General features: G+C 37.1%; 1 protein-coding gene and 1 long non-coding RNA gene across 2 annotated transcripts; both read left to right on the top strand.

Moving 5' to 3' along the window:
* The first annotated feature begins 1,287 nt into the window (after positions 1–1,287).
* On the top strand, positions 1,288–2,635 carry LOC119082240. The gene is made up of 3 exons (XM_037191703.1): positions 1,288–1,500; positions 1,559–1,985; positions 2,313–2,635. The coding sequence occupies exons 1-3, from the start codon at positions 1,288–1,290 to the stop codon at positions 2,633–2,635; spliced, it is 963 nt and encodes a 320-aa protein (XP_037047598.1).
* Positions 2,636–6,062: 3,427 nt separating this feature from the next.
* Positions 6,063–23,757, top strand: LOC119082224. The gene is made up of 3 exons (XR_005088601.1): positions 6,063–6,082; positions 7,086–7,101; positions 23,748–23,757. It is a non-coding gene; the product is annotated as an uncharacterized LOC119082224 (long non-coding RNA).
* Positions 23,758–24,936: the final 1,179 nt, after the last annotated feature.

Genomic DNA, 24,936 nt, shown 5'->3' on the forward strand with positions numbered 1-24,936 from the left:
CGAGTGATTCTTAAATGATTCCAATGGTTCTCGTGATTCTAATGATTCGAGTCACTCTGAAGATTCTCAGAATCAATCCGTGATTTCTGGATGACTATCTAGCTTGTGATTCTTCCTCTCAAAATGAACACAAAATCGACTTTGTAAGTCAACTCTGTCGAAATTTAAAATTTCGATGCACTTCTACGCATTTTTCTAATTTATTTTATGGTCCATTCATACTTCATAACCGCAACAATAGACGCCCTTGGGTGCTATTTGCACGCTATACGAAGAGGACTCAAGGGCGACTATTTGCATGTTTTGAAAATAGGACTTAACGGATACTATTTGCACGACGTTTAAGTAACACCCAAGAACGACTATTTGCACAACTATTTTAATAACTCTTGTTTACTCTCAGATAAAAATTGATCAGCTAGATTCAGTTCACTAGCCACTGGTCACGTATTTTATTAAAGTAGCCATGGTAGTGGAATAAAGAAAAATTTCTAATGAAAACTGAGTAGTAACATTAGCCGAGTTTGTTGTCACTCCTTTCGATTCTGTCGTAAACTTTAAGTGAATTTTAAATCGTAAACTTAAAATGGAAGGAAAACGACAAAAATTGGGTAATTTCAGTTAAAAAACAGAGTTTTAGAATACAATCTGTGCTAAAAGTCGACTCTACTACAATAGTTATTTTCCTAACAAGGTAGATATGAAGGTATTTTCTCGCACTAGATGTCGATTCTCGACCCGAGGCGAAGCCGAGGTCGAGAAGACATCGTGTGCGAGAAAATACCGGCATATCTACCGTGTTAGGAACAACGTTTTTTGCAACAGATGACGGAAATCAACTCTTTCTAAGCGAAATGATTAATTTATTTGGAACATTTTGTCGTTTTATAATAATTTTCACTTGAACCACAACTCGACCATAATGTGATATAATCATTTTACACTATTCCGATCGCAGCAATCCTTTATTTTATGCTGACGGCGTTGTAGCTGCGACAACGTCGTTTTATTTCAGTGTAAATCAAACGACGCGAGGTGTGAGTCATGGCGGACAGCAACAGCGAAAATAATCAAATAATAATTGATGCAGATATTGCATTCAGCGATGAATCGGAATGCTCAGATATTGAGCGGTCGGCCGCAGAGGCTATTGAAAAAACTTTGCCGAAAAAATCCAAATTGAATTATGAAAAGGTGTACAAAAAGTTTTGTGGTTGGTGTGAAGAAAAAAGAGTGAAAGTCATTTCAAAAAACGTGATGTGTTATTTCAACGAAAAATCGAAGATTATGAAGTCTTCAACTGTTTGGAGCGAGTATTCGAAGCTGAAATGCATGATATACAAGGAACGACGCGTCGATATCAGCAAATTTCATGGACTCATTGCATTTCTGAAACGAAACGGTGTCGGCCATGTTGCGAAAAAATCGAGCATTTTGACGGGCGACGATTTCAACAAGTTCATCATGGAGGCAGATGACGATAAATTTTTAATGATGAAGGTAAAATTTTAATGTTTTTCGATTAATGAACGACAGCTTATTGGTGTTTATATCACAGGCGGCATTAATTATCGGTATCGGTGGAGGATGTCGTCGGGCTGAATTGGCAAAAATGTCGGTGAAAGATGTTGTTGATCGCGGTGACTACTTGCATGTTTACATCGGGGACACAAAAAACTACGATCCAAGAGATTTCGCTATCACAGAAGGCGGTTTGAGATACAATTTATTGGGCATCGTGCGAAAATACATGTTGTTACGAAAGTCACATACGCCTCATGATCGATTCTTTGTGTGTTACCGGAATGGGCAGTGTACAACTCAGGCAGTTGGCATCAATACCGTTGGGGCGATACCCAAACGAATTGCTACGTTTTGCGGTTTAGATGCACCAGCTTTGTACACAGGACATTGTTTTCGACGGAGTTCAGCTACATTGTTGGCTGATGCTGGTGCGGATCTTTATGTCATTAAACGACAGTTTGGTTGGCGATCGGACAAAGTTGCAGCCGGATATGTGCAGTCATCTGCAACAAGCAAACGCAAAATTTCTGCACAAATTTTCGGAGGTGTACCTTTTCAACGTTCTTCGTCGAGCAATGCGATGAGTGCTATTCCATCTACAAGCAACACCGCTATTCCATCTACAAGCAACACCGCTATTCCATCTACAAGCACCACCGCTATTCCATCTGCAAGCAACACCGTTTTTCCATCTACAAGCACCACCGCTATTCCATCTGCAAGCAACACCGTTTTTCCATCTACAAGTACCACTTCTCATGACGTTGTCGCTAATTTGGGTGATTCAGCTCCCAAAGAAATTAATCTCAACATCACCGGTTTAAGTGACGGTATTTCTGCTGCGCTCATCGAAAATATTGATCGAGAGGATGCACATGGTGCTAGTTTCGCTTCAAAACAAATTCGGATGATCGGAACTGCATCCGATTCCGATACGACCGGCAATACCAGCCGTACAATGTCACAATCAATTACAATAATTGAGGGCGCATCTGCTGGTGCAGATTCTTCGGATGCTCCTGAAACGCCTGTCCTTCCAAATTTTACAAAATCTGAATTCAACAATTGTACATTCAATTTTTATCGTACGTTTCACGGCAAGCCTTTTTAAGGATCATTTACTTAACTTTCGCCTGTTAATTTTGTAATATTCGAGATATTATAATGCAATACTGGAATTTCATTAAATGAATGAATATTGAAACTGACTTGTCGACTACTCTTATTGCCTTGTTCCATTGATCAATGTTCACAAAAACAGTGCGAGAAAAAAAATTTCTCGCACACCTGTCGGACGACAAACTCTTTTCTCGCACATCTGTCGCATTGTTAAAAAAAGTGGACTCTTATGCTATCGACTACTACGCTAGAAAGAGTTGATTTCCGTCATTTAGTTGCAAAAAATGTTTTTCCACTTTCCATGTGACTAGTTTAATTCCTATTTAATGTTCGATTCAAGCATTTTATATTGTGCCGTGACGTGACGGGTACTTTGTGATGATAAATTATGGTTTAGGAACACGATGAGACTAGCTACGGCTCTTAACCATTCACTTTTAACTCAAATGAGTCTCGTTTTGCTTCAGATATTACCGACATCGAAGACATTATTATTTATGATCCAGAAAACGAAGATGAACAGTTGAAGTCTCTTTTAGATATGTGGGGATGTTCGTCTTTATATGAAGGATTCATCAGTAATTTCTGTAGTACAATTTCTAAAAGTACCAATTTAAGAGTTATTTCGAAAGGTCGAGGGGTGACGTACGAAACCATAAGGTCCACGGAAGAATCGGACTACGTGCTATTGGTCCAAGATAAGCTATTGAGTTATACCGAGATGGTCAATTTCAGAAACCACCACCGGGAGTGGAAGAGCAAAATGGTATGTTCATTATTAATTCATTAATAGTTAGTGTGTGGTCTCTGAGAAAGATTTAATTCTGATTGTGGAGTAAAGTACTATCGATTTAAACGGATGTTCTTCTATTATTGTTAGATCGGTTCAAAAACTCAATCAACAATCGTCGACCTAAAAGCTATTTTGAGCAACGGAGGGGAAAAGGCGACTGAAATTATGAAGTTCTTTAAAGAAAATGTACATCTAACAGATCCGTTGAGAGAACAGCTGGTCGGTATAATCATTAAAGCGAAACCAGTACTCTCCAGACCAATGATGAACAATGTAGCTGATCAAATTTGTGATGTATTTCCCGGGGAAGAAAAGGTATTTTATTTAGTAAAAAAGCAAAGTAATTTCTATGGAAAGTTACCTTTGTGTCACTAAATGTTTCACAAACTTTTAAACATGAAAATCGAAATATTTTTACAGAGAGTTTATTACGAAAAAAAACTTGGTCGGGACCCTACTGGTTTGCTTTATGTGCGATATTCTCAATCCAGAAGAACTCAGTCAACAGCCCGTACACCTAAAGAAGATACTCCTTATTTGTTAACAGGTTTACCTTTCACAATAATATTGCAGCCTCATAATTTTTTACAAAATTTAGATGACGAGCAACAAAGTATTAATTTTGTCAACGATCGAGAAAATTTCACTGATCTTAGTAAAACTGATTTACTTTTTGAACACTGGCAAGCTACTTTTTCATATCGCTACTCCAAAGTATATGTAGCGGAAGATGCTTTACAAACTTGGCCAGCTCTTCAGGAAAAAGATGCATTGCCATTGGTTAGTGCCAATTGAAATTTTTGTCAGATTAAGTTAGAACCAAAAGTAGGTAGAAGGTCCCGTCTGATAGAAGAGGAAGGAGGTGGTATATATAAAGATGACAAAAATTACGGTGGGAGGATGGGTTGTTTGCCAGGTCTGTTTTTCCTGTACAGCTCTTTCGTCCTCAATTCTTGCTCTTCATCATCTACGAAATCTCTGATTTTGTACTGATGGGATTTGTGACAGATTTTATGGTCTAATGTTTTATGAAAAAAAGAATCTTAAAACTTACACTTTTTTTCATTCGCTTCAATGTAACACTCACTCATATAATATTCTAATAATCCGTTGTCAAATCGCAATGTTAGAAATTTCGAATGTCCTAATTAAAACTTATGCGCTTTCCACATTCTAATAAACAAACTCTTGATATGTATACTACTATATGAGTTAAACATCTTACACATCCACCACATTTCCAGTTGAATTTACTTTCTTACAAAAGTGTCGTTTAAATTATGCAGATAAAAGATGACTTTCGGACAAGGTTTGGTCGAGACATTGGCAATTCCATGAATTCCAAATGGAATGATTTCATATTCAAGAACTCGCTGGTGATTTCTGAGGGAATAAAAAACTCTGTGGTCAAACGAAGTTTTCTTCGTTTGCAGTCTGAAAACGGTGATTATTTTATGCAGTTCTTTTCTTAGTTATTTATGCAATCTAGGTGCAAAGTATCTACTTTATTAGGCTCTAGTTGTGTAATTATGACATAAGGCCGCAGGCCGTATGTCATAATACACATCATGAGCCTAATAACGTACTTTGCAACGAGTTGCATGTAACGTTTTATGCCAGCGAAGCATCTAAAGTTTGCAAATTTTGCATACTACGATGCTGAGTGGCATATTGCTCAACCGTCAATTAGTACGGTTTAGATGGTACTTAAACATGTCAATGGTTTCAGACTTCAATATAAGAGATCGAGAAATTATGAAGGCTTTTCACAACTTACATTATGTTATTCCGACGAAAACAAGCGTCAACAAAAAAACTTGGACTCCAACGATTCCTGATTCAGTTGGAGCCTTCATTAAAATTGTTAAAAACTTAAATGCTATTCCCACGGAGATGAAAAAGCAGAAAGTCACCTTTGCTGATCGCGATATTCCGGACCATCCAATTGTTTTTGAAGTAGGAAATGCAGACCAATCCGCTTATTTTGTTGCTATATGTGAAGCGGTATATGAGTGCGAATCGCTAATTGATGCTGTCGATTCAGCATTTAAGTTTTTTGTTATGTTTAACATTCCATTCCCGCCTCAATGCAAAAATTTTTGGATGTTTCTGAATCAAATTTTTTACAAAATCGAACTTCAACAGGAGCCAAATTTTAAGATGATTTCGATCTTAGATTCTTTTGAATTTTAATCGAAAAGTTTGGTTTTGGCACATTTACTTCGAAATATAAATGCATTGCTGCAAGAGAAAGATTTGTTTTTCAATTCATGTTTATAACAGTTCCAAATGTATCCACTAACAATATTCATCCAAATAATTTATTACCCAATCACATCAGAAATAGAAGAACATTTCCATCAAAATTTCAAGATTTCGTCGTAAAAACTTAAAATAATGTCCGCATTTTCTGCGTGATAGAAGCTTAACACCAAATGTTGGTTGTGGTCCAACTGTTTTATGACTCTAACTACAGGTATAGAAATCGCAAAGTTCTTATGTCTCTGTTTGCTCTGAAAAAGTTTTATTTTTGCATCAACACTCAGAATACATTACGTTCCTACAGGAAAATTTATTGAATCTCTCGGAGGACTACATTCCTTGCCTTCGGCGCGGGATACAGCCCAACTCGAAGATAAAGAAATTGTCCAATAGATGTATATTATTCATCGGATGTCACATGTCTACCAACAAAAAAAAATGTATATTTAACTGTCCCAGCCAAAATTAATATATTGTCAATACGCCAAGAGTCGTTTATTTCCATGACCAATTGCCTTTTTTCTGTGAGTGTTGAGTAAAACGCATCCGATTTTGTAAACTCTTTTTTTCCCCGTTTGGTAATGTCAAAAGACAGGCTAAGTTCGAAGATGAGTGATTTTGGATCGACCCCTCCTGAGCTGGGGCCCAATAAGTGCTTTACGGTTTTTCGAAGATATCTCCGGACATTTAAACGCTATACTCGTAAATGATACATCGAATGAAAGATATTTACAATACCGATCGACAAATAAAAAGTTTATGGAAATCAGATGACCGACTTGTGAGTTAGACCCCTTGGTGTGAAACAGGCACAGGGCGGCAAGCAGTTCTTTCCAATCAGGGAAAAAAAAGTTTATGAAATTATGTTCTCCGGAGCGTGAGCTAGGTCTCTTGGAGTGAGCTCTTATCTGGCTACTCGGCCGTACAGTGAACGTGGAGTATTTTGTCAATATCTCGAGTAAATTTTGACCGAATTTCATTTTTTTTTTTTGTTTGAAAGGTATTAACGAATGTAAAGCGTCGGTACTATTTTCGGTTTCCTAACAAAATGGCTGCCGGCGGTCATATTGGATTTTATTAAAAGTGATATAAAGTGGGAAAAATGATGCTTAGAGAGTTTCTGTTAACTTGGAAATAATGTGTTAAGTGTGAGGGGTTTCAGGGATTCCATATATGGACATCTATATATACCTATATACAGCTATATTGAGCTATATACAGGCATATAGAGCTATATAATAGCATATTTCTCTGTGAAATGTTTATTTACAGTGAAATATAGGTAAATATAGCGGTATATAGCTGTTTAAATAGGAATTTATGAAATTTGACTTCGTACGGGGCTGTCTATATTGCCTCCGGCAATTTAATTGTATATGATAACAAGGCAAAGAGTGGATAATGTTAGTGATTTAAAAGGAAGAATAGTTTTTCAGCAGAGAAGAAAATGAAGTAAGAGAAATGAAGAGTTTCACATTAAAGGCTTTTGATACGAATAGGTGTTTCGTACGGGTCGGCGTTAGCTATGTTTTGAGTCAATTTTTTGTTGATAAAACTTTTGCGTATGGCGCACAATGCGTCACCCTCAGCGATATCAGTTATTTTGTAAGTAAGACAAAAGACTTGCGTCACATTTACCTTTAAGGGTTTTTTGACTGATATCAGTACTTTTGTACGTTTTAAGGATAAAGCGCCAGCTATAACATATCCAATTTTATTTTTTAGAGACGACGAAAGAAATTTTATACGTCCCGTAACACAAAAGATAATACCAAAACCACATTTGAAACAGGAGAATCCAACTACCCGACAATTTTCATATTTGCCACCGTTTTCTGCTTCTAAAACACTGAGACTTTGTCGAAGACACCAACCTTAAAATTGAAACAATTTTCAAATTTTGGTCATTTCGCCCGTATTCTACTCCCAAAACTCTGCCACAGTTCCCGAGATAAGTCTGAAAACTGATAGTGACCAAATTTTAACAGTTTTTGTACATACTGCTCTATTCTACTCCCAAAACTCTGAGACTTTGCCGAAGAAACCAACCTTCCATCTGCCTCAGTTCCCGAGATAAGTCTAAGAACTGATAGTGACCAAATTTTTACAATTTTTGTACATACTGCCCTATTCTACTACCAAAACTCTAAGACTTTGCCGAAGAAACCAACCTTCCATCTGCCACAGTTCCCGAGATAAGTCTAAAAACTGATAGTGACCAAATTTTTACAATTTTTGTACATACTGCCCTATTCTACTACCAAAACTCTAAGACTTTGCCGAAGAAACCAACCTTCCATCTGCCACAGTTCCCGAGATAAGTCTAAAAACTGATAGTGACCAAATTTTTACAATTTTTGTACATACTGCTCTATTCTACTCCCAAAACTCTGAGACTTTGCCGAAGAAACCAACCGTCCATCTGCCACAGTTCCCGAGATAAGTCTGAAAACTGATAGTGACCAAATTTTTCCACTTTTTGTACATACTGCCCTATTCTACTCCCAAAACTCTGAGACTTTGCCGAAGAAACCAACCTTCCATCTGCCACAGTTCCCGAGATAAGTCTAAAAACTGATAGTGACCAAATTTTTACAGTTTTTGTACATACTGCCCTATTCTACTCCCAAAACTCTAAGACTTTGCCGAAGAAACCAACCTTCCATCTGCCACAGTTCCCGAGATAAGTCTAAAAACTGATAGTGACCAAATTTTTACAGTTTTTGGACATACTGCCCTATTCTACTCCCAAAACTCTGATACTTTGCCGAAGAAACCAACCGTCCATCTGCCACAGTTCCCGAGATAAGTCTGAAAACTGATAGTGACCAAATTTTTCCACTTTTTGTACATACTGCCCTATTCTACTCCCAAAACTCTGAGACTTTGCCGAAGAAACCAACCTTCCATCTGCCACAGTTCCCGAGATAAGTCTAAAAACTGATAGTGACCAAATTTTTACAGTTTTTGTACATACTGCCCTATTCTACTCCCAAAACTCTAAGACTTTGCCGAAGAAACCAACCTTCCATCTGCCACAGTTCCCTAGATAAGTCTAAAAACTGAAAGTGATCAAATTTTTCCCGCTGCCCAACATACACCGAAATTGACTAAATTTTTCCAGCTGCCCAACCATACCACACAGTTTCCAACAAGAAACACATCCCAAAACAACACACATGGCCATCAATTTCATGTGCCAAAATATACAAAACACACACACACATATACAAATTGGCTTTTATATGGCATTTGTATGGAGACTTTGGGGAGCTCCAGCTCCCAAGATATGGGTTTTTTCCAACTTTTGAAAATTCCATTCTTATTTTAGGGCCATTATTAGCACGGTGGGGTTGAACAAAATTTAAATAGAGTCGCGACACCACCTCTGATTTTTTTTAATATTCTTATTGAGGGACTCGAGTACTATAAGGAACCACATTCAGTTCGAAAAATTTTCCAGCCGTTTCGGAGAACCGGCACTCATGGCCGTGCGGGACCGACGAGTCAATTTGAATACAGATTGTTATCGCAACGGATAGAGGGACTAATTCTAAGCTAATTCGTATTGAAATGGCTCCCCTCGACAACTTGACCACGTAGCTACAGCCAGCTAAAGTCGAAAATTCGACATCTTTGAATGGTGATATGTCCAAGCCGAAGAAAGTTTGAAACTCTTTGAATAGCGATATTGGTAGAGGATTCCATGCTCTAATAAACGCCGAGAATGGATTTTACAAAATTTGTCTGAATTGTAAAATATTTGAAAAATTTTATTTTCACCATCTTCGGCGAAACTAGGACTCATCTGAAATACACAGGTTGATCCTGTCTGCAACAAAACAATAATGCCTGATCAGCCTGCAGTCTAAGCTTTACAACAATACCACACTCACCATACCAGCCTCACAACAAGTATCTTTTACGACATTTTGTTTACGACGAAATTTTCAATTTATCATCTATCTTCAAGTGCCCGTTCCTTTAGAATGAGTGGAATTGTTATGCATTCTTCATAAATAAGTGGTATAAGTCATTTGCACCAATTCTTACATTAATTACGTGTATCTGGAGTCGGTTAAAGCTGATTTCCACATATTTTTACCGTAAATTTCCTCTAATGGTTAGCGAAATCAGCTTTAACCGACTCCAGGTGTGGTATTGTTGTAAAGCTTAGACTGCAGGCTGATCAGGCATTATTGTTTTGTTGCAGACAGGATCGACCTGTGTATTTCAGATGAGTCCTAGTTTCGCCGAAGATGGTGAAAATAAAAATTTTCAAATATTTTACAATTCAAACAAATTTTGTAAAATCTATTCTCGGCGTTTATTAGAGCATGGAATGCTCTACCAATATCGCCATTCAAAGAGTTTCAAACTTTCTTCGTCTTGGACATATCACCATTCAAAGATGTTGAATTTTTGACTTTAGCTGGCTGTAGCTACGTGGTCAAGTTGTCAAGGGGAGCCATTTCAATACGAATTAGCTTAGAATTAGTCCCTCTATCCGTTGCGATAACAATCTGTATTCAAATTGACTCGTCGGTCCCGCACGGCCATGAGTGCCGGTTCTCCGAAACGGCTGGAAAATTTTTCGAACTGAATGTGGTTCCTTATAGTACTCGAGTCCCTCAATAAGAATATTAAAAAAAATCAGAGGTGGTGTCGCGACTCTATTTAAATTTTGTTCAACCCCACCGTGTAGCCTATAACCAAAATTTCAGGAAAATCTATAGAAACGTTTAGGAGTTCCTGGATCCTGGAACTAACTAACTAACTAACTAACTAACGTAGGCGATTTCAGTTATCTGAAAATTCGAAATTTTGCTTATTTTCATACAAAAATCAATATTTCGAAGTTCAATATCTCGACCAATTTTGAAGCTGCAGTAACGTGTGATAGCTCGTTGAACTCGTATTGATGCCCAGATTCCAAATATCTAAGTTTGTGGGTCGTTGGAGTTAAGAGGGAGAACTAAAAAAGTTGCTGTAAATATGCTCCGCCGTCCTCAAAAAAATTTTGTTAAAACATTTTTGGTAGTGGACTTGCGTCACGCCCGCTTATACTAACGTGCGGGCATGATAGTTTCAATTATGAGATTACAAGTAAACAGACTTCGTAATGTAGTTGATATCGTTCTACCAGCGGTGCATATTAACATATCTGTCATCTCTCTGATAGGAAATCATCAAACGGCCGCTCAGTTGTGATGAAACTTGACTTATTTGGTGTTGTTGAATGTGCGAAATGGATTTTAGACATTTTTTTTATTCAAAATATCAACAGACTGCCAAAATGGCTCTTATTATCGCGGTGCATCATTAAGTTGTAGACGAAATCTTCTCTATTTTACAAAAATTATAGTATTGAGCCATTCTGGAAACTTTGACAAAATTATGGTTGAAAACGGCCGAAAAGATAGTGCTCCAGCCTTCTAATCTTTGATAGTGAACTATCAAATTTGATAGGAAGAGATGTTTACAAGTTAGAAGATGGGCATCGAATGATGAAATTATTCTTCCTACTAGTTTCATGCACGCCGAAAACAAACTTATATGATTTACGAAGTGACTAATCGCACCCGGGTGCAATTAGCCAAACAATACAGCAGATGCTATTCGCACCCGGGTGCGATTAGCCAGACAACACAGCTGACGCTATTCGCACCCGGGTGCGATTAGCCAGACAACACAACTAATGCTATTCGCACCCGGGTGCGATTAGCCGAATAACACAACAGATGCTATTCGAACCCTACGTAGTACATTTTCACCGAAAATACGTTTTTCTAATGTTATATTTGTATCATATATACAGAATTTGTAAGACATATTTGTCATAAATTGAATATCTAAATATCAGATGAAAGCTGTTTTTGTTTAATATCATATTTCATAACTTCTATGAAATTAAATACAATTTTCAGAAACTTTTGATCAAATCTGGGAGGGAGTGCAAATAGGGAATTTCAATTTCGCATTTTACGTATTCCCAAATAATGAAATAAGCCCTGTTTTTCGACAAAAAGTACATATTATGAAACTGGCGACGAAATATCGCAAAATCATTAGAATGGTAAATTCTGCAATAAAATCACAAGTTCTGTGGCATAGTTATAACTCTATTATTTGAATGAGTGTGTGCATTGCATGCAAGAAACTTTTTTTAGTACAGTGAACGACATCTCAAATGTCTCACTGTCATTTTTTTCAGAGAATGTCATTGTGAATTTGCAATGACACAATAAAATTCTCAGAAAAATTTGACAGTGAGACATTTGAGATGTCGTTCACTGTATCGGCTAATGTTAAGCTTTCAAACAACTTGACATTCTCTATTGAAGAGACAAGGTATACAAGGTATTAATATATTAATCAACCAAGAACTAAGTTTTGTCCAAATCGATTCTACCGAAAACGCGAAATAAAAAAACCTTGAACGTTAAATGAACAGTTTGTTGAAACCGAGAGGGAAGCAATGGACCTGAAACTCCTTTTTATCTCTTTTTAACTCTCATAACTTTTACATTTTGTTTGGAGGTAGGAGTTTTAGAGAGTTCTACAACTCGTTTTAACTCTTACAACTCATTTCAGTGGTTTCTCCTCGGCTAAAATGTCCAAAGTCGACTCAACTGAATGTTCCTCGTACAATTTGTTTTTTTTTTTTTTTTTAATTTACAGACGAAAAATTTCATAGTCTTATTGCTCTTTTGGTTTTACATTGGCCACTAACGGATTTCCCAAAAAGCCTATGAAGTTATAAGTATGAACACCTCGTCGCAAGAAAATTAGTAAAGTCAAGTATCCAAAAACAAAGAATAGTTACTTATCGAATCAAACTTACAACATTTTACTGTCACTTGAAGATTTCTCTGACAACTTAAATGATTTACTGATATAATTACATATAAACTTAGACTTAAAACTCACTCAGGATTATTTCGATTCACAGTTTTTGAAAAACAATTTGTCACCTCGGTTCAGTTTTAGATAGATTTCATGCCATTCCACACATGTAGGCTACTACACGACTATTTTGATCGTAGTAAGATACAAATCGTGATAAAGCGATGAAATTCTGTGATCAAATCACAAGAATTTCCATTTAAGAACTACTTTCGAATTTCCAGTGATTGGATGGATTTGCATGAACTATATAAGTTTAGTAATATTAGTTCCGTCAAGAAGGCGACTTTTGTATTGAAAATATAACCACGAATCCAATTATTTGAAATAGAGATTAGCCACGCAACACAGCAGATGCTATTCGCACCCGAATCAGGGCAACCGAACTTTTTTTTGGCTATGATCAACAGTATAAAATCCCGTTTTTCTCGGATAGCTTCCAGAACCTTAGTCCTACATAACCCATCTTCGAACTTAGCCTCGGGATTTTAATTCCACGTATTTTAAAAAGAATCATCCAAATTGGTTAAAAATTACTCAAGTTATCGTGCCCTCAACGATTTTTTGTTACCCACATTTAACGTTTTTCATAGCATTTCATACATTTTCAATCACAGTGAACCTTTTTGTTACCCACATTTTTCGGTATTTTCTGGTGTAAGACCCTGACTTTCAGTCAAGGGAATAATACACCCTTTAAAAAGTATGACCGATCCTAATTGAGACGTCGTCGCTGCTGACACAACGTCAATTCATCTATAGATTTAATTACCGGACCTCCCAGTCCGTTAGTTGGTACTACTTGAAAATTGACAGATGCTTTTGATAGTCCAACAGTGTCGTTCTTCTTTCTTTCTTTTTTAAAGTATAGTTTCCACTTAAAAAGAGCCCTCCATTTAGCGACCGCTTACATTAACATACAGTTGTAAAATAGAACAAAGGAACTGTCACGCAAACGGAGTGGAAATTGAATTTATTTCAATTTTTTACTCCGTTTATGTGACAGTTCCTTTGTTTTATTTTACAACTGTCATGTAAACGGAGTGGAAACTATACTTAAAAATTATATTCTACAAAGTGAGTTATGTGTGTTCCAACTTTAAAGCTTTAAAGCCCTCCACGCCTATTCAGCCAATGTAGTGAAAGCTCTTTTTTAAAGAAATGACCTGTTCTTACGTGTACACATTTCGTATCTCTCAAAATACATTGAAATGATACAGCTCATTAAGGTAATTTTCAACAACTATACGACTATTAAGCAAATATAGCAAGTCTGAATTGAATTATTTCAGTTCAAGCATATTTTCGCATTTCAATTCAGTGTCAACGCCACTCCTGTATGCATACAACGACAAAATACTATTGAAAGCGATTGAAAATAGACGGACGTGCTAGCTAATTTTCCTCAACTAAATTTATGGTATTTTTCTCGATTATTTCTTTTGTCCGTCCTCATCAGAATGATATTATACCTTTTACCTCAACTGAGTTGTTGTCGGCGTAGGAGTCTATAGATTACTCTGTGCTGAATTAAATGCATATCCTAAAATTTGAATGTATTATCGTCAATTCATACAATTTACCGTGCAGACATGACTGTTCAACCCCATTCAAAGCACTCGCTATATACATACATGTATAGTATATATGTGTAATACCTGATAGTCTCGAATCTGTTTATGGTTTGTGAAATTTGGTGTAGGGCTTCCAGAAGTTCCCATTGAAAAGAAAGTTTTTTGCTTGGAAGGAAGTAGTTTTAACAAAATGTGATGCACGGTCGCACGGTATACATTTCCAAAATTTACATTTAATTAAAAAAAAACAATGCATCAGAACAGTCGGAGCGTTTGCTACGACTTAGCCCCGTACGACCCGTAATCCTATTTCGTCCGTAACCATAATACGTCCGTAGCCGTAATACGCCCGGAACCCTAATACGTCTACAACCCTCTAATGCGTCTGTTACCAAAATGCAAGTCAAGTTGGGCATGGTCAAATTTACTGAAAGTGTTCATTTTTAAAATTGCGCAACATTTTTTGCCTTTATTCCATTCGGTCTCAAATGAAACAAAAACTAGCAAAATCGGATGAGATTTACTCGATTTATGTGCAAAAAGCACTTAGGGCCGAGTAGCGGCCTCAGTCCAAGCATTCGGCATTCAATTATCTATCAAATGAAACAAAAACTAGTAAAATCGGATGAGATTTACTCGATTTATGTGCAAAAAACACTTAGGGCAGAGTAGCGGCCTTAGTCCAAGGGAGCAAATTTGAAACTTTTTTCGCCACGTCCTTTTCGGTATTCAATTACCTTCCATAAAAAACTAAATCTAGCAAAATCGGATGAGATTTACTCGATTTATGTGCAAAAAACACTTAGGGCCGAGTAGCGGCCTTAGTCCAAGGGACCAAATTTGAAACTTTTTAGCCCCGTACGAAGTACTGGGGGCTTATAAGATTAATATGCCGTTTGTAACATGTCGAATTGGAAGCAGCCAGTAAGGGCAAAGCATTTGGTTATGTTCATAGATGACAAATCCGCAATAAAAAAAATGTCCGTCCGTCCGTCCGTCCGTCCGTGACCCCTCTAGCTAGAGTAAATCACAACCTTTTTTTAAAATTCTTTTTTTCCCCGATTGGTATCGACAAAAGTAAGGTCAAGTTCGAAAATGGGCATGGTAGGGTCGGCCCTTCCAGAGCTAGGGCCCTATAGGTGTTTTTCAGTCTTTCGACGATATCTACCGAAATGCGCACGCAATAGCTGCTTGTGATATATCAAATGAAAGGTATTGACGAGTAGAACAAAGTTGCTGAACATTGTTTTTGGGTAAGATGCAACGTGGGCTTGTTGGGAGGGCTCAAAGGTCGTTACTCGGCCCTAGGTGTTTTTTGCACATAAATCGAGTAAATCTCATCCGATTTTGCTAGTTTTAGTTTTTTATGGAAGGTAATTGAATACCGAAAAGAACGTGACGAAAAAAGTTTCAAATTAGGGCCCTTGGACTAAGGCCGCTACTCGGCCCTAAGTGTTTTTTGCACATAAATCGAGTAAATCTCATCCGATTTTGCTAGTTTTTGTTTCATTTGAGAGATAATTGAATGCCGAATAGAATGATGGCGAAAAAAGTTTCAAATTTGGGCCCTTGGACTAAGGCCGCTACTCGGCCCTACGTGTTTTTTGCACATAAATCGAGTAAATCTCATCCGATTTTGCTAGATTTAGTTTTTTATGGAGTCTAATTGAATACCGAAAAGAACGTGGCAAAAAAAGTTTCAAATTTGGGCCCTTGGACTAAGGCCGCTACTCGGCCCTAAGTGTTTTTTGCACATAAATCGAGTAAATCTCATCCGATTTTGCTAGTTTTTGTTTCATTTGATAGATAATTGAATGACGAATAGAATGATGGCAAAAAAGTTTCAAATTTGGGCCCTTGCACTAAGGCCGCTACTCGGCCCTAAGTGCTTTTTGCACATAAATCGAGTAAATCTCAACCGATTTTGATAGTTTTTGTTTCATTTGAGAGGTAATTGAATACCCAATGGAAAGTTGGCAAAAAATTTTGGGTTTCTAAAATAATGTCGTAAATTGTTGGTTTTATTTGAAAGGTACTTCGTACGGGCTTTCGTAATTGCGCTATGCGCAATTTAAAAAATGAACAGTTTCAGTAAATTTGACAATGCGCAACTTGACTTGCATTTTGGTAACAGACGCATTAGAGGGTTGTAGACGTATTAGGGTTCCGGGCTTATTAGGGCTACGGACGTATAATGGTTGCGAACGAAATAGAATTACGGGTTGTACGGGGCTAAGTCGCAGCAAACGCTCCGCTTGTTCTGATGCCTTGTTTTGCCATAATTCTATTCGGCATTCAATTATCTATCAAATGAAACAAAAACTAGTAAAATCGGATGAGATTTACTCGATTTATGTGCAAAAAACACTTAGGGCAGAGTAGCGGCCTTAGTCCAAGGGAGCAAATTTGAAAATTTTTATCGCCACGTTCTTTTCGGTATTCAATTACCTTCCATAAAAAACTAAATCTAGCAAAATCGGATGAGATTTACTCGATTTATGTGCAAAAAACACTTAGGGCCGAGTAACGTTCTTTGAGCACTCCCAACAAGCCCGCGTTGCATCTTACCCAAAAACAATGTTCAGCAACTTTGTTCTACTCATCAATACCTTTCATTTGATATATCACAAGCAGCTATTGCGTGCGTATTTCGGTAGATATCGTCGAAAGACTAAAAAACACCTATAGAGCCCATTTTCGAACTTGACCTTACTTTTGTCGATACCAATCGGGGAAAAAAAGAATTTTGAAAAAAGGTTGTGATTTACTCAAGCTAGAGGGGTCACGGACAGACGGACAGACGGACATTTTTAGCCCCGTACGAAGTACTGGGGGCTTATAAGATTAATATGCCGTTTATAACACGTCGAATTGGAAGCAGACAGTAAGGGCAAAGCATTTGGTTGTGTTCATAGATGACGAATCCGCAATAAAAAAAATGTCCGTCCGTCCGTCCGTCCGTCCGTCCGTCCGTGACCCCTCTAGCTAGAGTAAATCACAACCTTTTTTCAAAATTCTTTTTTTCCCCGATTGGTATCGACAAAAGTAAGGTCAAGTTCGAAAATGGGCATGGTAGGGTCGGCCCCTCCAGAGCTAGGGCCCTATAGGTGTTTTTCAGTCTTTCGACGATATCTACCGAAATACGCACGCAATAGCTGCTTGTGATATATCAAATGAAAGGTATTGACGAGTAGAACAAAGTTGCTGAACATTGTTTTTGGGTAAGATGCAACGCGAGCTTGTTGGGAGGGCTCAAAGGTCGTTACTCGGCCCTAAGTGTTTTTTGAACATAAATCGAGTAAATCTCATCCGATTTTGCTAGATTTAGTTTTTTATGGAAGGTAACTGAATACCGAAAAGAACGTGTCGAAAAAAGTTTCAAATTTGGGCCCTTGGACTAAGGCCGCTACTCGGCCCTAAGTGTTTTTTGCACATAAATCGAGTAAATCTCATCCGATTTTGCTAGATTTAGTTTTTTATGGAAGGTAACTGAATACCGAAAAGAATGATGGCGAAAAAAGTTTCAAATTTGGGCCCTTGGACTAAGGCCGCTACTCGGCCCTAAGTGTTTTTTGCACATAAATCGAGTAAATCTCATCCGGTTTTGCTAGATTTAGTTTTTTATGGAAGGTAACTGAATACCGAAAAGAACGTGTCGAAAAGTTTCAAATTTGGGCCCTTGGACTAAGGCCGCTACTCGGCCCTAAGTGTTTTTTGCACATAAATCGAGTAAATCTCATCCGATTTTGCTAGATTTTGTTTCATTTGAGAGATAATTGAATACCGAAAAGAACGTGTCGAAAAAAGTTTCAAATTTGGGCCCTTGGACTAAGGCCGCTACTCGGCTCTAAGTGTTTTTTGCACATAAATCGAGTAAATCTGATCCGATTTTGCTAGATTTAGTTTTTTGTGGAAGGTAATTGAATACCGAAAATAACGTGGCAAAAAAGTTTCAAATTTGGGCCCTTGGACTAAGGCCGCCACTCGGCCCTAAGTGTTTTTTGCACATAAATCGAGTAAATCTCATCCGATTTTGCTAGTTTTTGATTCATTTGAGAGATAATTGAATACCCAATAGAAAGTTGGCAAACAATTTTGGGTTTCTAAAATAATATCGTAAATTGTTGGTTTTATTTGAGAGGTACTTCGTACGGGCTTTCGTAATTGCGCTATGCGCAATTTTAAAAATGAACACTTTCAGTAAATTTGACCATGCCCAACTTGACTTGCATTTTGGTAACAGACGCATAAGAGGGTTGTAGACGTATTAGGGTTCCGGGCGTATTACGGCTACGGACGTATTATGGTTACGGACGAAATAGGATTACGGGTCGTACGGGGCTAAGTCGCAGCAAACGCTCCGACTGTTCTGATGCCTTGTTTTATTGCGGATCGTTATCTATGAACATAGACAAATGCTTTGCCCTAATGTCTGTTTCCAATTCAACATGTTACAAACGGCATATTAATCTTATAAGCCCCCAGTACTTCGTACGGGGCTAATAAAAGTAAGAATAATTAGTGTTACCAAAAATGCTCCGTAACCTTTAAAATTTTTCCATCTGGAATCCCTAATCTAATATCAATGATATTTCTCGATATCCTCGCTCAATACATTGCTGTGAATATTCCATCTGGAAATACAATACATAATTAAAGACCGGTATGGAGCTGTTGCAGAAAAACGTGAATAAACGACTGAAAAATCACCAATTCTCCGGATCAAGTGTAATGTAGTACGTAACATCATGGTTCAATCATCCGTACATAATGCATACGGACAGAATGTTTTGGATGTATGACTATGTTTTCGATTCTGCACTACCATCGATAAATCATGTCCGGAGCGATAGCGGAGGACTTGACGCAGTCTAACTTCCAAAAAAAGTACGAAGAAATTTTTTTGAGACGCGGCAACTATATATAGGCGAGAATTTAAGTTTCTTTCCTTTGGCCTGTATCACCACAAATCCTATTCTATCTTATTCGCGCTTCAAATACGAGCAAAACGAGCTATCACTCGACTATGTAACTTTAAAATTGCCGGAGATACATCGTTTTGAAGTTGGTCATTTTGATAGAAAATGCACCAAATTAACGTTTTCCAAACAATCAAAATCTTTCAACTGTATGTTTCTATCTGTCTATCTGTCTATCTGTCTATCTGTCTATCTGTCTATCTGTCTATCTGCCTATCTGTCTATCTGTCTATCTATCGACGGTCGATCTCGGAAACTAGTCAGCCAATCTCCATGAAATTTTGCAGGAACCTCAGGGTGGGCATAAAAATGAAAATGTGATACGCCACTACCCCAGGAAAAACCAGAATTTTGTTTTATTGGCCTCGAAGTGGTTTCTGAGTGTGGTTTTCGAGGGTCGGGAACGCGTTTTCAACTGTAGCTCAGCTGTATTGAAACCTGCAGGGGCGTGTGACCCATCAAATGAAAGGTATTCGCCACACGAATCGAACAAAAAAATAATTAGAAAAATTGGTGCAGATTTGGTTGAGCTAGAGTGGTCAGAGTGACCAAATTTTGAGCTACTCGAGCGTAGGATGAAAGGACTAATATTTTTTGGCTTATGAGAGATAGAGATTTACTTTCTTCGGCAAAGTCTCAGAGTTTTACGAGTAGAACACATTGGCATATGTGAAAAATGTCGAAAGTTGGAAATGGGTGGGTCAATTATGTTTTTAGAGGTATTTCTTGAATGGTGGCAGATAGAGAGTTACTTTCTTCGGCAAAGTCTCAGAGTTTTACGAGTAGAAAAGAAGGGCATTTGCGAAAAATGTCGAAAGTTGGAAATGGGTGGGTCAATTGGGGTTTTGGAGATATTTCTTGAATGGTGGCAGATAGAGAATTACTTTCTTCGTCAAATTTTCGAATTTCGTCAAATTTTCGATTTTCGTTAAATTTCGTCAAATTTTCAAATTTCGTCAAATTTTCAAATTTCGTCAAATTTTCGATTTTCGTCAAATTTTCGATTTTCGTCAAATTTTCGAATTTCGTCAAATTTTCGAATTTCGTCAAATTTTCGAATTTCGTCAAATTTTCGAATTTCGTCAAATTTCGTAAAATTTTCGAATTTCGTCAAATTTTCGAATTTCGTCAAATTTTCGAATTTCGTCAAATTTTCGAATTTCGTCAAATTTTCGAATTTCGTCAAATTTTCGAATTTCGTCAAATTTCGTCAAATTTTCGAATTTCGTCAAATTTCGTCAAATTTTCAAATTTCGTCAAATTTCGTCAAATTTTCGATTTTCGTCAAATTTTCGATTTTCGTCAAATTTTCGATTTTCGTCAAATTTTCGATTTTCTTCAAATTTTCGATTTTCGTTAAATTTTCAAATTTCGTCAAATTTTCAAATTTCGTCAAATTTTCAATTTTTGTCAAATTTTCAATTTTTGTCAAATTTTCGATTTACGTCAAATTTTCGATTTTCATCAAATTTTCGATTTTCGTCAAATTTTCGATTTTCGTCAAATTTTCAATTTTCGTCAAATTTTCGATTTTCTTCAAATTTTCGATTTTCGTTAAATTTTAAAATTTCGTCAAATTTTCGAATTTCGTCAAATTTTCAGGGAATAGTCAACATAGCGGTCACTACACAGCTTACATTACAATTCGGAATCAATGACACCTTCTCAATGATACAAACTTAACGACAAAACGTTGGCCACGTTTGGCTAAAAATGTATATGTTCTCTTCTATGAAAGCGTTTCTACACGTTAAGTTATATAGAATATAGGTTTTCATATTATTTGCATTTGTAATGTGTGCAACATTTACAACGATTTTAATAAAAATTTGGAATACGACTTCAAATGTTACTCTTACAATGTTCATAAACATATTTCAAGGTTTCATATGAAGTAATGAATAAATTTATAGATGAAACGATATTTATTGATATCTTTTATTTTTGCATAATTAGTATAAACATTTTTATGCTCAAAATAGCGGCAGAATAAAATCATTTGCATACATAGTCCATAACTTAAAAAATTAACAGTGTCACATCTTCACAAGAAGACGTAATATTGCACCAACTTTTTTACTTCAAAGTAAAATATGGTTTCATTGAGCGGCGTCTTACAACTAATATTGGTATCCTATGGATATAGATCGTAAGTGCGCTAGGTTAGAATGGTCCGGAGCACTGAGTATGAGTATACTAGATGCGGCACTGCACATTACGCATTTTATGCAAAGATTACTGTGTAGAGGTAGACTTTACTATTGCGAATTTTGACAACATGCACATACTTGAAACATTTCAAATCAAAGATGTGCAAAATTAGCGTAACAAAAAGACTTTTGAAATTTTTGCATATCCTAAAGTGTATAAAAAGAGACAAAATGTGGAGCCTTGATTATCAACACTATTTTTGTTCACAATTATGGACCATTTCATCATTGGTACGTATTAGCGTGTTACTAAAACAACTTTATGCAACTCAGCATCACAATGTTATCAGCTGAGTTCTTTCGAAGTTTGACACTAAGTCAATGTGCCGTTCTGAAATAATTTAGCCGCCGCCGATCCCTTACCAGTCGGCGCACCGCCGCCGACTATTTTAAAACCGGCACACACCTCTAATTTTCGTCAACTTCCGACTTAACTTCTAAAACGACTGATATCCCGGCAAAAACTCTTTCAGAGCAAAGTTGGACGCAGTCTACAGTCTATATGTGTGATAACTTCTAAAACAAGTGATATCGCTAGAGGTGACGCTCTCAGCGTCGTTACGCAAAATTGAATTTCACAGCCAATTAATTGAAATTAGCTGATCTAGTTTTCCAAACCATTCGCCAATTTTTTTTTTTTCAGAAAAAATTTTAACCAACAGAATTTTGACTGAAAAATTTTCAACAAAAAATTCTGCGTCGCAAAGTGGCAGATGCTCACGGACAAACCTACGAGAACATTTAATCTGCCACATGCGACGCAGAATTTTTTGTTGAAAATTTTTCAGTCAAAATTCTGTTGGTTAAAATTTTTTCTGAAAAAAAAAAAAAATTGGCGAATGGTTTGGAAAACTAGATCAGCTAATTTCAATTAATTGGCTGTGAAATTCAATTTTGCGTAACGACGCTGACAGCGTCACCTCTAGCGATATCACTTGTTTTAGAAGTTATCACACATATAGACTGTAGACTGCGTCCAACTTTGCTCTGAAAGAGTTTTTGCCGGGATACAATTAATTTACGGTCAGTCAAGAATGGACATTATTAGGTACGACAATGGGAATGCAAGCCTCGTGACTTAATGCTGTACCCCTTACACAATGGATTCAATAGTAAAAAAAATCGAAAAAAAAAATTCTGCTCAACCGAAAAAGTAACACATTTAATCCTGCCGTATTAACAGTCAATTTATGGTGTGTAATTGAGTTTTTTCCCCTATCGTCGTCGGTCGTTCACCTTAGTGCCAATATAAAATTTTCCAATTTTCCACCATGTAGCCAATTTAATGTTCCAAAATATATTTTTCGATACGTATGTGGAAGGTACACAATGCGGTGAAGCTTCAGTGGATTTTTTGTATGTGTTTTGAATTAAAGTTTGTGTCGATTTGCTTTTTTAATTACCGGAGGATGTATGTACCATCAATTATGCTTGTATATCGGACGAAATTCCTAATAGACTGAATGATGAAATAAAAGCCAAGTTTGGGATGTTATTTGTTTGTTTTCAACCAAAATTGATTTTCCTCTTTAAAGTAAATTCTGTCAGATGGCGAGGCTCGGTTGGGTCATGTTTGCTGTGTCCTCAAAATATGATTCTATTTCATAATTACATATATATGCCATTTAACAACTGCATACAGATACACGTACATTTTGAATGCTTGTAGGTAGGTCATAATCATAAACAACATCATCAAGCTATAACGTCGATTTTATTTAATTTAACATTAAACGGAACAATCAAACGTAAATTCAAATGACTTTTAGCATGTGATATAGACTCTCCCACATTATGCGCAATATTAAAGTATTCGACTCAAAAGATATTTGATTGATTTGATTGGGTGTGAAGCAACGGTTGGTAGGAATTTCTCGTCCATTTCCAACCACGCGCCGAGTTCTGTACGGCGTATGGGGCAGATGCCCTATACGACTTCCTGTCGCCCCATACGGTTTTACGTATTTCTTTTGTTTACCAAAATTTTGCCCCATACGAGCTGATAAAAAGTCGGCTCGTCTGTTTCCAACGTTACGAAGATTTCAAAACAATGTATGGGTGTGAGATTCCTTGATACCTTCAAAACGCAGAATATCAACAGAACCAAAAACCGATGACTTCATTAAATGAGGGAATTCATTAAAACTGTCCGAGTGAATGACGAAGCAATTTTTTAAACTTCCTCACTGTTTATGTGGCGGTCCATACCTGATTTTGAAACATAAGTCACTATGCAAACCGACTAATCAACGATTGAATACCTTCAGCTTACGTTCACGTAAAAAGTGTATCCACATCCATAGAAAACACTACGATGAATATATAAACCTTGTTATTATACAAAACGGAATTATTTTTAACATCAAAATTGACGTGAGAGTGTGGTTGGATTCGTATATTGACTGAAGGACTTTAATAACACCGGGAGATTTTTTTACCACCGCGCGATGTACTGGGGCTTATAGAACTGCCCTGTATTGTGTAACATGTGGAATTCGAATCATTTTGCTATAACCATGACGAATGATGACGAATCGAAATGAAACAAGGCATCAGAACAGTCAGAGCGTTTGCTGCGACTTAGCCCCGTACGACCCGTAATCCTATTTCGTCCGTAACCATAATACGTCCGTAGCCGAAATACTCCCGGAACCCTAATACGTCTACAACCCTCTAATGCGTATGTTACCAAAATGCAAGTCAAGTTGGGCATGGTCAAATTTACTGAAAGTGTTCATTTTTAAAATTGCGCATAGCGCAATTACGAAAACCCGTACGAAGTACCTCTCAAATAAAACCAGCAATTTACGACATTATTTTAGAAACCCAAAATTTTTTGCCAACTTTCCATTGGGTATTCAATTATCTAACACCGCCAAAGACTGTCCCAAGCCAGTTTGAAAAAGAGTGGAGGGAATGAAATTTAACGAGGACGTAGCAGTAGATAAGATAGGATTAGATAGATCAATCTTAACGCTGAATGAATCGTGAGCTGGAAGCCGAAAGAATTGGGGTTAAGGGACCAACGTTGAGGTGAAACAAAACGATCAGGAAGCCCAAGGATAGAACGAAGAAGAAGAATGACGCGTGAGTAGTGTTTTTTTGGTGTGCTGTTGCTTGTTTGGGAACTATTCTTCGAAAACTAAGTCATTAACGATTTCTGGTATTTGTGCCATACGCCTTGTGGTTTGGTCATCTTGGAGAATTGGAGTTTTGAGCGTTGACTACAATATTATCAAATTAAACCGAAAAACGTAGCTGCATCGACGAGTCCGTTTCACGTGTTCCAGTGATATCATTCTTCTTCTATTCCGGTTTGTCAATGCAAAAACGTCAACAATAAAGAGCTGAAGATTCTTGCGCTGCAAGTCACTGTCAGTTGGAGTTTGCAATTGGATAATTTTCGGCCGTCTATTTCAACACACACGCAGTGATAAATATTGTTGATATTTCATCAATTTGCGACGCTCTGTTCACATTATCCACGGGCATTCCGATTTTGCATACACACGCCAAACAGTCGAGTGATGGGTCCACCAAAATCAAAGAAACGTTCTCATTCTCATTCT

The sequence above is a fragment of the Bradysia coprophila genome, unplaced genomic scaffold (genome assembly GCF_014529535.1).
Source record: "Bradysia coprophila strain Holo2 unplaced genomic scaffold, BU_Bcop_v1 contig_400, whole genome shotgun sequence".
In the NCBI taxonomy this organism is placed as follows: Eukaryota; Metazoa; Arthropoda; class Insecta; order Diptera; family Sciaridae; genus Bradysia; species Bradysia coprophila.